At 37.5% G+C, this 18,095-nt stretch overlaps 1 protein-coding gene across 3 annotated transcripts in view; it reads right to left on the minus strand.

Moving 5' to 3' along the window:
- Positions 1-18,095, minus strand: part of LOC139155347 (centrosome-associated protein 350-like) — a 118,415-nt gene that overhangs the window by 53,419 nt on the left and 46,901 nt on the right. For all 3 annotated transcript variants that reach the window (XM_070730482.1, XM_070730481.1, XM_070730483.1), the window contains exons 10-22: positions 16,949-17,571; positions 14,875-14,996; positions 13,056-14,044; positions 12,489-12,642; positions 11,500-11,654; positions 5,683-5,869; positions 4,391-4,599; positions 4,110-4,273; positions 2,820-2,930; positions 2,133-2,273; positions 1,914-2,047; positions 1,240-1,359; positions 82-236 (exon numbers count right to left, since the gene is read on the minus strand). In XM_070730482.1, the coding sequence (XP_070586583.1) occupies positions 82-236; positions 1,240-1,359; positions 1,914-2,047; positions 2,133-2,273; positions 2,820-2,930; positions 4,110-4,273; positions 4,391-4,599; positions 5,683-5,869; positions 11,500-11,654; positions 12,489-12,642; positions 13,056-14,044; positions 14,875-14,996; positions 16,949-17,571 (3,264 nt within the window). The remainder of the gene's footprint in view (positions 1-81; positions 237-1,239; positions 1,360-1,913; positions 2,048-2,132; positions 2,274-2,819; positions 2,931-4,109; positions 4,274-4,390; positions 4,600-5,682; positions 5,870-11,499; positions 11,655-12,488; positions 12,643-13,055; positions 14,045-14,874; positions 14,997-16,948; positions 17,572-18,095) is intronic.

Genomic DNA, 18,095 nt, shown 5'->3' on the forward strand with positions numbered 1-18,095 from the left:
TTGACACAGTGGAAAGAACACAGTTATGAAGCAAAAATTGAATCAGCATTGCATTGTTTAAATACTGATCTGGAAACTAACCTCTCTCATCATTAATGGATGGGATACTGTTATTGTGCAGTGAATCATTGATTGCTGTAGGAGCTTCCTCCTCAATGGAGCTGTTTGGTTTTTCACGATGAGAAAGTTTCTTGGTTTCCTTAGGAGATGGACTTTCCTGCTCACTGCTGCTGCTACTACATTATGAAAAGACATACAGGAGTCCTGAATTAATACTGATGTAATGCACAGAATGAATTTGCATAGCTTCATGTTGTGTGCCAGTTGAACCCATTCCTGGATCCAGGGGCTGCTCAAAGTCCCTCATGCACTAGTCACCTCCCCTTTGGGCTTCTGCAACATATTCAATATAGGGCTATCCTTGAAATGTATTTGGAAACTTCAATTGATGGAGAATGCAGCAGCATGGTCAGTTGTGTGCATGTCCTTAGAAGGGAATACATTACACTTGTGCTCCTCAAGCTGCACTGGTTGCCATTCTTTTGGCTGTGTTTTTACCTGCTGAAGTCGGTCTTTATCAAACATACGCAGAAGATTTAAAAGCTAAAAATGCTACCTCAAGTTTGATATAGATTATTTCAACCGTACCTTATTAGAATTATTCTGATGCAGTTCTGCTATTCTCAAATTGTTCTAAATTCAAACAGATCCATTTTAACTCAGAACAGATGTCAATAGGATTCAGTTTGAGCTTAGACAAGTTGTAATGTTTCCTGCAAAGTCAAAAAACTGTTCCATTCAAGTCGAGAAATGAGGTACTTCAAGCCCAAAATATTTCATATTCAAAACTTTCTGCATACTATTTTTCAAAAACTTATTTTCTCAATTAGCTAGTATTTCTATTTACATATTATTATTTTTAAACTCTGCATACTGTCACAAATCTTTTTATTTGACAGCCCCATAAATCTAATGAATTAAGGTCATTATTTATAAATGTAGCAATTGATTTAATAATATTTTGAGCTAGTTTGGAATTCACAAAGAGAGATATAGATTATTGAAAATGCTACCTGAAAATACTACCTGAGAGAAAGAAAATCTTAACCTAGCCATCATTTCCTGCATTAAGTAAACCAAACCATCTTACTTGGTTGAATTTATACTTGATATATAATGTTTATATATCTTTTTTAAAATTAGAAAATATATATAGTGATTATAAATCTTGTGTCTCACCTCTGATCCTGTGCTTTTGATCTTGATGATTCTGAATAGCTATCAAATGCATGCAAATAATGATGTTGTGAGTCATTTGTCTCCTCTCTACCTGATGGCATGGTGCCTGAATCTGCTTTTCTATTAAAGAAAACAGGAACATTTGAATTATTTTTAAAATCACAACAGTGTTTGCAACTGACTGACAAATAACTGAATACAAATGAAATGTAATAAAGTAAATGGCAATGGCAATTTTCAATGCAGTATATTTGTACAAGAATCAGTTTTCATTGTTACTCTATTAAGTATAGGAAAGCAAGGGAAAAATGCATATTGTTCTGTGCTACTTTTTTCTCACAACAGATGAGGTACTTGATAGGAGAAGGAAGAGAGCCTGTGAAATGGATCTAAATTGGTTGAAAAAACTAAAAGGCCTTTATTTTCAAAACCAATATTTGGGGTGGAGGGAAACCAGGCAAGTATGCCCCTTTAAATCAAAGCTTAATCTGTAGTTAATTTTCCCTATACACTTGAACTTTCTATGACTGAGGTCTTCCTACAGGCCTATAATAAGTCAGTCAGTGGAATTATCAAGGAAATCTATCGTTTACAGATGCTTTGATGAGCTTTCCTTACTGAAATACCTTCATTAAAAGTATTACAGTCCCAAATTAAGTTCCTATATAAGATACCTGTTCGTATCGTGAAGCTTTAATTGCTTTGTGAACGCTGAAGTGTGCTTCCGTTCTTGGTCAAATAATGTAGTAGCTGGAGCTGCAGCAGTACCAACTACATCAGAGATCTGGAAACGTGCACGTTCTGTCATCTAATAAAAAGCAGAGCAAAATACAGCTTTCAAATGCATCCATGAACTTATGAGTTAGTGTAAAGATCCACAGAAAATAACTCACTTCACGTATCTGACGAGCAGTATCTGCAGTCAACAGGGCAGTCTCCAGCTGATGAGTTGCAATCTTAGATGTGGTCTCCTGTAGAGTCTCAGCTGCCTCCTGGTGTGACTGGGCCAACTGATGTAAGGATTCGGCATGGGCCTATACATGGTGATACAAGTTTGCTTTTGAAATCTATTTACTTTAAACTTAAAAGTGAATCTGCTTTGACCTTGACCTGAACATGAAATTCTTCCTCTGCCTTAGGGGAGGGATTGTTACCTTAATAACAAAATTTATTTCATGTTACTGATAGGAAATGTAATTTTAAATCAGTTTTATAAATGAAGAATATAAATTCCCACATGGAAGGAAGGTGTTCTTTAAGTATTTTTGGTTCTAAGCTGGTAAGTGATTCAAAAACAAGTAAAATTCATCAAGCTGTAATTCTGATTCTTGAACAAGGGAAGTTCTAATCATTTAAATACTGGAAAAATATACCACATTGTGAAAAAATGCTTTTGCTAATCACTAATACTCACTAACTTTAACTAGCATTAACTCACATTAATTAAGTATCATTAACACAATGCTCCAATATATCAATATACCGCTTATCATTTTGAACTACCATCCACTGCCATTGCCAGTCATTTCTCTATGGAAAAGGATTCTTTTTTTAAAAAGCTGTTTAAAATGCTACATTACCTGAGCTGCTTTTTGTTTTGCCTCTTCCAGATTCCTTTGATTTTCCAACAACTCTCGCTCTGCCTTGAGCTTTAGAAGAGCCAAATCTCTCTCATGCCTCTGCTGCTGGGTCTACAGGTGAACATTTACTTTATGTTTATTCACTTACATTCTTCCTTTTTACAGAATTATGCAAAAGGGTTGTACAATTTTCCATAATTTAAAAACAGTAATGGCTTATTAAGTTAATTCTAAATGGTTTTAATTTAGTAGTTGTAATGTATGTTAATTATAAAATATAATGAAATAATTATAATATAATTTGCTTTAATATTTCAGCATCTACTCCTGCTTTAATACATTTTAGTACCAATTTCATAGTGAATAATCTATGTAATTAATTGGATTTATATAGCTGCCCATCTCACAGTAGTAACTCTGGATTGTTGTAAAATGCAAAATAGAAATTAAAATAAAAAATCCACAGTATGAAACCACTGATCTTTAAAGATAAAACAGAAAAGATTTTACACTTACATACATGCATACATACATATAATTAGTATGCCAGGCATATTTGAAAATTGTACTGTTTTTTCCCCAAAAATAAGACCCTATCTTATATTATTATGAACCCTGAAATAAGCGCTTGGCCTTACTGCCATGCACTCAAAGTCTGATTGGGCTTATTACCAGGGGATGTCTTATTTTGGAGGAAACAGGGCACCATACAATCTTTTTTAAGGAAAATTAGATTTCAAAAATACAATTATTGGAATAAAGATCCCAGAATTTTTGTTGCTTTAGAAACTATCAATGTCTAACTTGGGTACTACTGAAATAAAATTCTCCCAGACTGTAAGTCTTCTAATCCTCTGCAGAGATACTTTACAGTGAGTGCCAAAACCAATTAAAGCAAAAAATAACAACTTTTGGTTAGGAAAGTGAACACAAGAACAAGGGGACACAATCTGAATTTAGTTGGGGGAAAGATCAAAAGCAACGTGAGGAAATATTATTTCACTGAAAGAGTAGTAGATCCTTGGTTGGTAAATCCACAGTAACTGAATTTAAACATGCCTGGGATAAACATATATCCATCCTAAGATAAAACACAGGAAATAGTATAAGGGCAGACTAGATGGACCATGAGGTCTTTTTCTGCAGTCAGTCTTCTATGTTTCTATGTTTTACTGTTATTAATAGAAACTTTTTGTACATGAAAGGTTTGAGAACTGAAATTTCCAAGAGATCAAAGAACTGAAAATACATACTAAGTATTTGAAGGGATTTCAGGTTCATTAATCTTACCTTTAATATTAGAGCCAGAGAAACACTTTCCTGCTGTGCAAGTGATATCCCTCGCACACGTTCTATATCAGAGATTTGGTGCACCGACTCTTCAATAGTGCTTAGGTAGTTAAGTTCTGCAGACAAACGATGCTGGAGACCAGCTGGTGAGAAGCGCATGGAACCTATAAAATCAGTACACAACTTAGTAAACAACGACATGCATATGCTCATATCCCTCTATATAAAATATATAAAATATAGCACATTCTATACATTTTTTCCATTCTTTGCCAGCTCACCGTTCAGAATATTGGCTCCAGTCCTATTGTTTCCAATACTTAAGTCAGAGAAGGCAGGATTTAGATTAGATCCAGAAGCTACATTTCTAGAAGAATTTATGGAAGATCTATGTTTTTCTGCTGTATTTTCTACAGGATCCATTTTTTTCTGTAGGTTTGGAGACTGAGGAGAGCTTATGGTCCTTGGTGATCTAACTTTATCTGGGAGGCTGAACAAACAAAAATTATTTATAAAAAGTATAAAGTTGCAGTTTAAAATTATACCTTAAAAGTATTTTCTGTTCAAAAAAGAATTAATGATAATAAAATTGCAAACTAAATTGGTGCCTTTTCATCAGTAGGATATATTTTCATACATTGGGACAGAATGAGAAAATGTATGTCAAATATGTTTGGCTATTGTTTCCAGCTCTACAACCAATATGTTTTATATTAAAAAGAATAAAACCTTTGAAACTACATTAGTTGATTTTCAAGATAATTGGACAGCTGTACACAAAAGGGCTAAATACACCCCATTTCACATTATTTCACTTTAAAAACATACCTAAAATAAACTACAAAGATCAGTATGTGTACAATTAGTATGTATTTATTACAATAGCATTTATTATTGTTTAACTGTTTAATAAATATAGATTGTTAAATCTAAATTTGCTTTTTACCCAACTAGACCAATTTTAGAAAATGTGTTTTGCTCTTAGCATATTATTCATATAAATAAAAAAGTGAGGGGAAATAGTTACAATTTGATATTGACAATTGTTTTATCTCTCATATCACTCAACAGAACCTAGTACCAGGGTTTATTTTCAGTAATTATTCTAAGAACTAATTATTCTGAACTAAGTCATAATTCAGAGATATTTGAAATAGCTTTCTCTTCAAAATTCAAATTGTCATATTTTGTTGTTTTTGTAAGCTATTAAAAATGAATTATTTTCATAAAGTCTTTGATGTATGAGCTGATATTATCTTTTAAGCATTGGTTATATTAGATTTCCTTTATTATATTATTTTATGATTTCTACAGGGGATGATTTATCATTTGTATTGATGGATGTTGTAAACTTCAAAAATGTTTTTAATTGCAAGTGGACAAATCCTGATCAATCAACAAATAAATGCAGAATTCTACACGTTTCAGTGGAAGCTGTATTAAACTTATGTGACCATTTTGAAAACTGACATAAGGAACGGAAATATAGATTATGACTTATGTTCTAAAAACATTGGTTCCTACTTTCTATATAAATATATCAATATAATAGTAATATGTTGTTGTACTTTACCTCATTAATGAGTGACCAGATAATTCCTCTAAAGTACTGTCAGAGTCTGGGTTCACTTCTTGTTCTCTGTTAGACACTATATTATTAGGTAGTAAGTGTTTTGCTTGCTCCAAACCAGAGTCTGACCCTAGGGATGCTTTGCTTTTTTCCCCAAGTGAAGCATTTGGAAATCCATTTGATTCGGTCCCTGTAATGTATTTTAGAAAAACATGTTTAAAAATGAATACAAAAAATAAGAATTCCACCACCAACTGATAAACCCAGTGAATGTTTTTAGATTTGACGTTTTGACGAGGTCCCACTAGTCATCTTCAGGCTGGTGTTTCTGTCCTTGTTCTAGAGCGAACACTAGAACACAGTGTTCGCTCTAGAACAAGGACAGAAACACCAGCCTGAAGATGACGAGTGGGACCTCATCGAAACGTCGCCAGAAATTTCCAAATCCTACACGGGAAGAAACCCGAATATACCAAGACCGTCATACCTGTACCCGTGAAAATCTACGAAAACAAATATAAATATATATATATATATATATATGTTTTCGTAGATTTTCACGGGTACAGGTATGACAGTCTTGGTATATTCGGGTTTCTTCCCGTGTAGGATTTGAAAATTTCTGGCGACGTTTCGATGAGGTCTCACTCGTCATCTTCAGGCTGGTGTTTCTGTCCTTGTTCTCAGGCGAACTTTTCCGCAGTATAGTGGTGCGGAAGTAAAAACACCATTTGCGCATGCGCACCCTTTTTCCATGGCCGCGCATGCGCAGATGGTGGAGCCGGGGAGCGATGAAAGTGCGGAAGCCGACAAAGATTGCTTTGAATGTCGGCTGCCGCTGCCCCCGCCCCCCCAGCGCGTCCGGCGCCCTCGCCGCTACCGCCCGCCCGCCGTTCGCCACTTGCCCGCCCGCCCGATCCACCCCTCTCACCGGCTTTCGGACACGGGTCCTCCTGCAGCAGCGCTGCCGAGCAGATCAGCTGCTGGGCGGCCGAAGAAACCTTCCCTGGGTCTTCCCCGCCGCCCACGCAAAGGGGAAACCCCGATCTTCGGCTCCTCGCTTCTGCCGCGCTGCCGAGCAGATCAGCTGCTGGGCGGCCGAAGAAACCTTCCCTGGGTCTTCCCCGCCGCCCACGCAAAGGGGAAACCCTGATCTTCGGCTCCTCGCTGCTGCCCGCCCGCCGCTCGCCCCGCCCGCCGCCCGCCGCTCGCGAGCAAGAGGGGGAGAGATAGAGAAAGAGAGAGAAGGAAAGAGATGAGAGAGGGAGGAAGAGAGTGTGAGAGAGGAAGAAGCAAGATAGAGAAAGAGAGAAAGAAAGATGAGAAAGGAAGGAAGAGAGTGACGTCATCAGGTGGGAAAAACCGCGATATAGCAAAAAAACCGTGGAGTATTTTTTAATTAATATTTTTTGAAAAACCATGGTATAGCGTTTCGCGATAATTGAGATCGCGAAAATCGAGGGATCACTGTATATATATATATATATATATATATATATATATATATATATATATATACACATATATATATATATTTGAGAGTTATGCCACTCTCCCATTAAATTGCATTCATAAAACCTCCTTGACTATCTTGAACTAATCATTCTCTGTCTAACCTGTTTTTATTTAGTACAACAATAAAAATTAAGCAGAGAGGAGGAGGAGATTGTTGGGAGTGCTTCTTGTCCACCTCAGGTCAGGTCAGATTCTGAGGAGGATGAGCTAGGCCCCTCTGGATATCCTGGTTGCCAGCAGAGAGCAAGAGTGAGAGAGAAAGTGAATTGAATGAGCCTGAGGAACTGCTAGAGGGAGCTGATGTGACAATGGGGGAGTGGTCCCAGTCAGAGGATGAGGAAGACACGAGAGTGGAAAGCCAGTAGAATGACCCTCGCTATAGAATATTGCTCAGAAGGCGAGAGGAGTTACATAGTGTTCTGCCAGGCTCTCTGGTAGGAGCCTCCCGAAAATTCAAGGGTACAAATTTCAGACACACACACGTTTGAAAATTCAAATTCAAAATAAACTAAGCACTCTTTTTGTATTGCAAAGAGCACTCATCCCAAAACAACCGGGTAGTCTGTACAATTTCCCTTAAGCAGTCAGTAAGTACTTAGCTAGCAGCTGTGAAGAAACTTCACACCCCTTCTTCTTCCAACAAAGTGAGACACACACACACACACACACACATTGCTCTGCTTTGGTTTCAAAGGCGTGAAAAATCAACAAAGTCCAGAAAACAGCAACACATGATTCCTGAAGAACTGCGACCAGATACTCTTTCACAACGGCCAAACCCACACGCTGCTATTTATAGCAGCAGCCCTAATTACTGGAGCCCCACCCAACCACATGTGGCCTCATTTTGTCTTGTAATAATCCTTCCGCTGTTGTTTCCTATGCATCACTCTATGCATGCGTGGATATGTCATTAATTCTTGTTCAGAATCCAAGGATGATACAGATGATTGATCTCCTCTTGGGCTGTCTACCAAACTTCCCTCTTCCCTGTCACTCATGCTTCCTTGGTCAGAGGAGGCTTCATTGGCAGATTCTATCGGGAGCAAAACAGGCCTGTGGCATGTGGATGTCTCCCCCATATCCACCTGCACATTCCTTGGAGCAGGAGCTGGGCCAGAGCTAACCACAACACATAGTAAAAGGTATTAGCTTACAGCCTTAGCCGTTTTGAGGTGTGATGTCACTTCCAGGCAGTATAAAGGCAAAGGATTGTGGGAAATGGGGTGTGGAGATTCAATGTTGTTCAATGGAGATGTGAGGCTGGGAGGTGTGATTGAACAAGGCTTAAAAATCATGATTTCTGCTTCAATAAGACACTCTCTGTTGGATGCTGTGCTGGGAAGCTTTCAGTGAGCAAATGTATATGCTTAAATAATGAATGGACTTTAATCTAAGGAATGCAAATAAGGGCGAGTTGTTGGCATTTTTCCTCCACATAGATTACAGTAGCTCTAAAGAGACAGATAATTTATTCTTTTTCTTCTTTTAAAACTTGTGTTTCATTATGTGTGCTTGTGTTCAAATAAAGAGTTGGATTTTATCGTAAAATAAGTGATTTCTGAGTACACAGAGCAGAGATTAGATTTTTTTATAATTGCTAGGGGAGAACAGCAATATTTGGCAAGAAAAAGAAAATCTGAAAGAAATAATGCCACTATCTACATTTATAAGTAGTCCTTGACTTACAAACACAACTGAGATTGGATTTTTAGTTGCTAAGAATTATAGTCGTAAAACAACCACTGTGAGACAACATCACTTAGTGGCCACAATCACAGTAATCCCTGCGGTCATCAATAAGCAAATTTTACCAGTCACTAGCCAAGAACCCACCTTAATCCAAGCTATGCTGGGCTTGATCCCTTCCAACCCTGAGCCTCAATAAAGTAAGGGACCCCCCCCCCCCAGCTACTTTTCCCAATCTCTGCTGTTTTGCCCCTCCCCTCCCCCTAGCAATCTGCCTTGTGGAGGGCCAAACAGCCCCAGGGATATGTGTTTTGGGGGCTTCTTGCCATGCCCTGGGAAGCTACAATCATAACCAACCCAGTTGCTGCATCCTACACTCCAAGACCCCTGCCGTGTTGTGTTTCGCTGCCATTTTCTTTCTCCTGCTGCTGATGAGGTGTGCCCAGCTTAGCTGTTGCACCATATGGGGCTGATTTGTGCAATAGGGGAAAAAAGCACAAAGCAACTTGAAGGAGCCAGAGCATGGCAAAATATTATTTTGGTAGCATGCTCTGCCACGCTGAGAATTGCCAGCCAACAGAGACATTCAGGAGTTAAAGAGTTAATGTGTGTTTTCCCTCTGATCACACCCCCTCTTACATCACTCCCACAATTCTTATCCTTTCCCACATGTCACATCCGCCTGCTTACGTAAGCAGGCACATTCCAATCTATTCCATTCTGTTCAGCCACGATTTAGGCTGCTTGATAAAGTGCCGCTCCTGGCACAATGTACTCCTTTTTACTTTCTAAATAAAGTTTGTTTTTATTTTGATTCCTGCCTGCCGAGGACTCATTAAAAATCCGTCCCTCAACATGCTCCTCGGCCATATGGGTTGGCTTCTTGCTTTTTTTTTTTTGCATCACAAAGCCCTCCCCATAAGGCGCAGGAAAATGACAACAAAGAATGCTTTGACCTTCTCTGCCTCAGGAAGGGAATGTTCTGTCCCCCCCCCTTTTTTTTTTGCATCACAAAGCCCTCCCCATAAGGCGCAGGAAAATGACAACAAAGAATGCTTTGACCTTCTCTGCCTCAGGAAGGGAATGTTCTGTCCCCCCCCCTTTTTTTTGCATCACAAAGCCCTCCCCATAAGGCGCAGGAAAATGACAACAAAGAATGCTTTGACCTTCTCTGCCTCAGGAAGGGAATGTTCTGTCCCCCCCCTTTTTTTTTGCATCACAAAGCCCTCCCCATAAGGCGCAGGAAAATGACAACAAAGAATGCTTTGACCTTCTCTGCCTCAGGAAGGGAATGTTCTGTCCCCCCCCCTTTTTTTTGCATCACAAAGCCCTCCCCATAAGGCGCAGGAAAATGACAACAAAGAATGCTTTGACCTTCTCTGCCTCAGGAAGGGAATGTTCTGTTTCCCCCTCCCCTTTTTTTTTTGCAGCACAAAGCCAGATTCATATGGCCCGCAAACCAGACCAGGCATATTTCATGAGAAGAAGCAGAAGCAAGAAGATGGCAGAAAAGGTCAGTTGGAACTGTGAGGTGCAAGGGGGCCAAGAAGCATAGGTGGGGGGATGGGGGACAGGTGAGTGGAGGGAGGTGCAGCACTCTTGCAGCTGTAAGTACAGGTGAGTTGTCAAGTGCCTGCAGTTTGATCATGTGGCTGATACAACAGCCATAACTTGGGGAATGGATCAGATGATTCTTTGTTCAGCCCCATGATAACTTTGAAAGATTGCTGAATGAATTGTCCTATGTTGAGAACTACAGTGTTCCCTCGATTTTCGCGGGTTCAAACTTCGTGAATAGCCTATACCACGGTTTTTCAAAAAATATTAATAAAAAAATACTTCGTGGCTTTTTTCCTATATCACGGTTTTTCCCGCCTGATGACATCATACATCATCACCAAACTAATATTTTTTGCAAATAAATAACAAATAATAATAATAATTGTTAATAAATAATTATGTTTATAAATATCAGGATCACTAAGTGTCTTATTCAATGGTGAGTACCAGTAATAATGGTGAGTAAATGGTTGTTAAGGGAATGGGAAATGGTAATTTAGGGGTTTAAAGTGTTAAGGGATGCTTTGTGATACTGTCCATAGCCAAAAATGATGTATTTACTTCCACATCTCTACTTCGCGGAAATTCGACTTTCGCGGGCAGTCTCAGAACGCATCCCCCGTGAAAATCGAGGGAACACTGTACTTGTATTTGTACTGTATTATGGTTCAAGTCATGATAAAACTCTTCATACAGCAATGAACAAAAGAGTGAAATATGCATTTTACAAAATTCCTGATATTATATAATGGTACTAACATTAGAAACAAAAATTAGTAACTGAATAATGTTTCCCCCAATTGCTTATAATTGTAATAATTGCCATCACTTCCCAATTTTATTCAAAATCTGTGAAGTTGGATATTTGAAATGTGGTAAGATTCTTAACCAAATATTAAACTTACCTTGTTAAGGTCCCTTGATATTTTACTTAAATTAATCTTTATAATTGATACTGGCCTGAAAGTCTTTTAGATCTATGTATATTGTGATGAACTGCTGAACTAGACAGCAAAACTTATGTTTGTAATAAAGTAGCAGCTGAAAAGCTCTTACTTTTTTTTCTTCCTCTTGTCTTAGAAGATGCGGATGCATGAGAAGACCCTGAAGATGGTGGTCCTGAGGAGTGATGGTTTAATTCCAAAGTTTGGTGTTCATAAGGCAATTTTTTACTGGCAAGCTCTCCTTTCAGGCTGATGCTACTTGTGGCGCTGCCAATACAAGCATGAATTACACATCGTCAATATTTTTTATCTCTATCCATCATACTACAGTGAAATTCATCTAGTTTTTGTGAATAAACCTAATTATGGCTAATTGATTCCTTTATATAGGGATTTTCAAACTCTTTGATACTGTAACGCTCTAAAATGGTAAGTTAATTTATGTAACTCCCACCATGAATAAAAGTAATAATTGGGGTTAGAGTTTAATAAGAAATAAATGTACCAGTTATTTTCATTTGTTAAAGTTAATTTATATTCAATTGAACTTAATAAAAAGTATTAAAAAGTATTAATTGTATGCATTAGAAATTTACACTAAAATTTAAAAGTAATGGTTCAATAACAAGGATGAACTTTCTCTTTTTCCTGACATCTTACAAAACACTAGCAGGCTGTAAGTTGCTTTTGGTTCTTCTCCCAGTTTAACTATACTAGAATAGCAATCACAATCCATCACCTCTTTTCATTCTAACCTGTTGCTTTGTGTTTATAAAAGACTCTTCTTACAATATCCTCCTAGCATCATCGTCCTGCTTCTGTCTCTGCATATTTATTAGAGCAAGAGTCAGGTTAGATGATCAGCTTTGTGTTCTCCGTACACAACCATTCCTTTTTTAAAATGCACCATGGGTGAAATGGTAGCGATATACGGTAAATCCAATAAATAATAAAAATAATTTGTATCAATAAAGAATACTCAGCTAAGACTATTGAGACATTAACTATTATACAATTCTATATATAACCACATATAATTCAATGAAAATCATTTTTCACCTCTTATTTTATAGCTTCATCACCCATTTGAAAAATATATACCTGTGCTCAGGTGTAGACTTTTTGTCCATTGATGTACCACTACCTTGTGATGAAATGAAATCATCCTCATAGGAAGCAATACTATTTGGAGAGCTCAAGGCAGAAAGTAAAGACCGATGTGTTGATGAACCCTGTCCTGCATATTCTTCAGATCCTGGAGGAAAGTGAAAATGAAATACAGTCAGTATTTCAGAAGAATTTACATTTCAACAAAAGTTTAACACAGAGTATGCAAATAGGTAAAATGATCATGACCCAAAGATCAATCATACAAAAACACTTGGAAAATTCTAAATGGCTATACATACAGTAGAACTAAGAAATAATATTCTTACCCTAGCAACGCAAAGAGGTGGAACTTTTTAACGAATGACTGACTTCACTGCCAAAAAGGATAGCAGCCGACATTTCCAAAACTAATTTAAAATGTTGTACATATAAGCAGATATCGATACCAGCAAAACTATGCTGAGGTAATACATATAGAACACGGGATTTCAAGAAATATTCATTTAATTATCTACCTAACAAAATATCAGAGAAATCAAAAGGTTTGTGTTTGCTCACCTTTCCCGCAGAACTGAAAAGATTTTGTAAAGATGTTGATCACGCTATGTGGACTTCCCTTAACAAGTTCTTCCCATGGTTTTGGACCATTCCTAATTTGTGTGAAAATAGGTAAATAATTTTCTGCCTCCTTCTGAAATTCTTTTATGGGTTCAAAACCAGTTTTATCACCAACACAGAACTCTTTTTCGTTTAATGCATCAGCAATCTTCAGAGATGGATTATTAGGCCTTTCACCTTCTTCCTCAGAGAGAAGACCATCGCTGAGTAGACCTTCACTTATGGAACCGCCACTATCATTCAGAACTTCAGGTTTATTTTCAGGCCCAGCAGAGCATGTTTGCTTTTGAGACAGATTTCCTAATATTCCTTCAGATGTATTATTGCCTGGAAGACCGAGAGCACCTGTTTGAGGACTAATAGACTCTGGAAGCTTTTTAAACTCATTAAAATTTTCCATTCCAGGAAGATTATTATCAAAAGTTGTATGTGAATTGCAGGTTACCAACATTTGTTGAAGCCTAGCTGTAAAGACATCATCTCCTCTCACAGGAGGGCTGCTGGCTTTTGCCCAACCGGTATCACCTTGATCCCTTTGCAACAAATCATGTTCAGTATCCCATACTTCTTCATAGTTAATGCCAGCCCCAGCTAATCTTTTGGCTTCACTTTCAATTCTATTTGAAAGAGAGGCTGCAGTTGCCTTTAGGGCTTCAATTCGGTCCAATTTATGTTTATAATGATTAATGGTGGGTTGTACAGTAGATGACATAAATGGCTGAGGACTTGAAGACATGGATCCCATAGCTGTGTTATGGCTCCTTCTGCTTGATGTTACAAATTCAAAATCATTTTGCAAGATACCCATAGTATCCAAAGATAAAAGCTGAGAGAAAAAAGCTCCATTCAAAACAGATTTTGGGCAAGGAATCTGTGCTACTGAACTCCTCTTCTCTGGATGAATCCTTAAAGGCTCCGGTGTATTATCCCTGTAAATAATCCATTGAATTGTCAGTTTACAGCAATCAAGTTTAGACATTTAATTATAAAATAACCATCCTGTACTAAGAATTGATAAACCTCTGGTGGCCAAGGGTACAGGTATTTTGGAGGAATGATGTCAGTGAAGGGGGCAATGAAAATTATGTAGATTGTTGATCAGTTGTTCTTTTGGCAAGGAAGTTCCTGGATTTGGTTTTTATTGATACTCTATCTTTCACTTATCTAAAAATGATGGGAAACTGATATTTGGTATTATAGTTTAAGGGTCTTTGGAATAGAGTTTTGAGAGATATAAATAGCCCACCCCAACTGCAAAGACTCTCAAATAGACGTGGATTATTGGGTTCTTGTTTTTCTCTCCAGCCTTCCTGCCCCAACTAACTAAACACACCATCTACCAACAAGATAATTAACATTGTATACATGAACTTGACATTTGAATACAGTTTAACAACAGTACGCTAGATAAACATTAAACTTATTATTGGTCCCAAATTTGAATGTTTTAAAGTGAATTTGAATTCTTCGTACAATATAATCTTGCATCTTTCATTTGCATTCCTGAAGAAACTTGGTACAGACATAGCTTTGAATATACAGAAGGAGTTATTCTTCACTTCTAATGACTCATGAAGTGCATATTTAAGAATTTTGTGAGCTTTGAATTTTAATACATATATTTTCAAAAGATTTAGGAAATATTTCAATATTCTCAGCCTCTATAAAAGCTGTATAGCTAAATCATATATAAAATCATTATTTCTGATATTTAGTCTGTTCCACTTTCCTAGCCCTGAATGCATTCTTACTTTCTTACCTTACAAGAGGATGAGGAGGATCAGAGAGAGACATATCGCTACTGGATGATGTACTAACAGGACGCTCTTGAACCTTGTTCTCTTTATCAGATTCTCCTGATGGTTGATATCCAGGTTTGGACTGGGAAGAAAAATTCAACGTTTTTTAATAAAATAAGGGCAAACTGAATCAATAATGTATACTGGAGCATGAGCTATATTTTCCCATGACCTTCATGACTGATTGAACATGGATCTTTTCAACACTAATTAAAGTAATTAATTAGCCAGATGTTGATCACCAGGAAAGAATACAGGGCTCTTATCTACTTTATGTCTGTCTGGGTTTTTTAAATGATATAACAATAACAATAACAACAACAACAACAACAACAACAACAACAACACAACGAGTTGGAAGGGTCCTTGGAGGTCTTCTAGTCCAACCCCCTGGTTGGGTAGGAAACCCTACACTACTTCAGACAAATGGTTAACCAACATCTTCTTAAAAACTTCCAATGTTGGAGCATTCACAACTTCTGGAGGCAAGCTGTTCCACTGATTAATTGTTCTAACTATCAGGAAATTTCTCCTTAGTTCTAAGTTGCTTCTCTCTTTGTTTAGTTTCCACCCATTGCTTCTTGTTTTACCCTCAGGCATAGTTCCCTCTAAGCTGAGCAGTGAGCCATGGCACACTTAAAAATCATCATCAACTCAGAGTTTTTCAAACCTGCCCAGAAGCCGAGAGGGAAAGAGTGAGAGGGAAGGAGAGAGAGAGAAAGAGAGAGAAACAGATAGAAAAAAGAGAGGAAGGAAAAGAGAAAGAAAAAGAATGGGAGTAAGGAAGAGAGAAAGAAAATCAAAATCTAGTTTGAAACTAGCTCAACTATTTAAGTGGCATTTTGATATTGATAGAGTTGCCCTATTATGAGCTCACTGTTATAGACACACAGTACAGTATTTTTTTTTTGAAATTGAGGCAAAACAGGGTGGGTTTTTTATTTATTTATTTGTTTGTTTGTTTATTTATTTATTATTTCTGTGCCGCCCAGTCCCGAAGGGACTGCCGCTCAGACACTATACTTTTCCGCCCACCCCAAAAAAAATTTAGAGGGAACACTGCCCTCAGGTGCTTTGGAGAATAGTTTCATTCCCTCTTCTTTGGCCAACCCGAGATATTGGAACACTGCTATCGTGTCTTCCCTAGTCCTTCTTTTCGTAAAACTAGACATACCCAGCTCCTGCAACCATTCTTCATATGTTTTAGCCTCCAGTCCACTAATCATCTTTGTTGCTCTGCTCTGCACTCTTTCCAGAGTCTCAATATCCATCATGGCAACCAAAACTGAACGCAGTATTCCAAGTGTGGCCTTATCAAGGTACTGTATTATAAAGTGGTATTATGATCAAGGTATCTCCCCTGCCAGGTAAGTATTAACACTTCACGTGACCTTGATTCTATCCCTCTGTTAATGCAACCTTAGAACTGTGTTGGCTCATATTTAAGTTCTACTAGGACTCCAAGATCCCTCTCACAGTTACTACTGTTGAGCAGGGTACCACATATACCGTATCTGGGCATTTCGTTTTTCTTGCCTAAATGTAGAACTTTACTTTTTTCACCGTTGAGTTTCATTTTGTTTGATAGCGTCCAATGTTCAAGTCTATCTATCTTCTGGAGAGTTGGCTATTCCTGCCAGTTTGGTGTCATCTGCAAATTGGATGAGTTCCCCATCTATCCCATTGTCCAAGTCATTGATGAATATGTTGAAGAGTGTTCGCAATTCTTACACATTTTATTAATGCTATTCAATCTTTAGGCAACCATGTAGTTTAAAAGACAATTTTGACTAGTTTCTTTTAGCTTAAATTACCTCAACAACTTTAATAACAAATTTAAGGGGATAAAGTCTAAACCCTAGCTAACATTATATATCCTACCTTTACATCTCAGAAAAAAATATTCAGGTGTTAATATCCTTGAGGTGGTAATCTCAAGGAAATGATATGTTATAAATGCAATAAATAATAAATAACAGCATTTTTAAAAACATGGAAAAAACACAAAAACTACCCTTACTCTTATCAACCTACCTGAATTTCTTGAACAGAGAGTCCTGGATTCTCCAGCAATGTTTGTTCCATTAATAATTTAGAATAAGTTTCTTGTAACTGTTTAGTGACTGATTCAGATGTTGATGTTGTCTTTGTTTTATTGGCAACAGCTTCTTTTTGCTTCTTATAAAGTTCCTGAAGTCTTTTATTTTTTTGCTGTGTTGCCTCCTTTTGTGCTTTTTTCTCTTCACTTTGTCTCTTCTTCCTTTCCTCCTTCTGTCTCACAATATACTGGCGTACTTCATCTGTGTCATAGTACCGTTTCTTTATTAAAGTAAACTGAGAGTCATCACTGATGGGAATTTTATCTGGTTTTCTTTTGCTTGGAGATGGTTCCAATTTCTGATTCTGACATATTTCATTCCTTGCCTCTGAATTCTGAGCTACAGAATCCAGTTGCAGATCATCAAGAATCCCACGGATTTCTACTGGCAAAAAATCCTTATTTACATGTTCATCTCCCAATCCCTCATGGTGAGGAGCATCATCTTTTTCCTTCAGGTTTGCTCTTATTTTGTTCCATAAACCTTCAGGACACACTGTGAGGGGTTTTACAGCCACAGACATATTGCAGTCAGTTTCTGTTATTTGAGCGGAGGGCGCTAGAGGGAAGCGGGGGGGGGGGGGAGGAGGGGGGGAGATCAGAATTTATCATTAGCAAGGAACTAAGATTCAAAGTAATATATTCATCTTAATATCCAGTATTTGGTGGGCATTGTCAGGTGGAAATTATTTTTTAATCTTTTGAACACCATATCCAGAAATTACATTCTTTGATATAGAAAGAAAAATTACTTTTAAAAGATTGGAAATAATATTGGACAATAAAATAATATGCAACTGCAATGTAATTTTTTTAACCATTACCTGAAAAAGAAAACATACAACTTAGAAACTGATCATGAAAGAATGAGCAAAAATTTTGTTTTCAGATTTGCAACCTGAACACTCCCAAGAGTTTGTTGTATGAAAGAAATTATTTACCATAGTGGTGTCAAATGTGCAACGTCACATGATGTACTGTGACTTTTGGGAGTGGACGGGGCCAGTGCATGACCACAGGCTGCGAGTTTGACACCGCGATTTACAGCATAATCAGTTTGTATGTGGGCTGTAGAATATAGCT

This window comes from Erythrolamprus reginae, unplaced genomic scaffold (assembly GCF_031021105.1).
Source record: "Erythrolamprus reginae isolate rEryReg1 unplaced genomic scaffold, rEryReg1.hap1 H_12, whole genome shotgun sequence".
Lineage (NCBI taxonomy): Eukaryota > Metazoa > Chordata > Lepidosauria > Squamata > Dipsadidae > Erythrolamprus > Erythrolamprus reginae.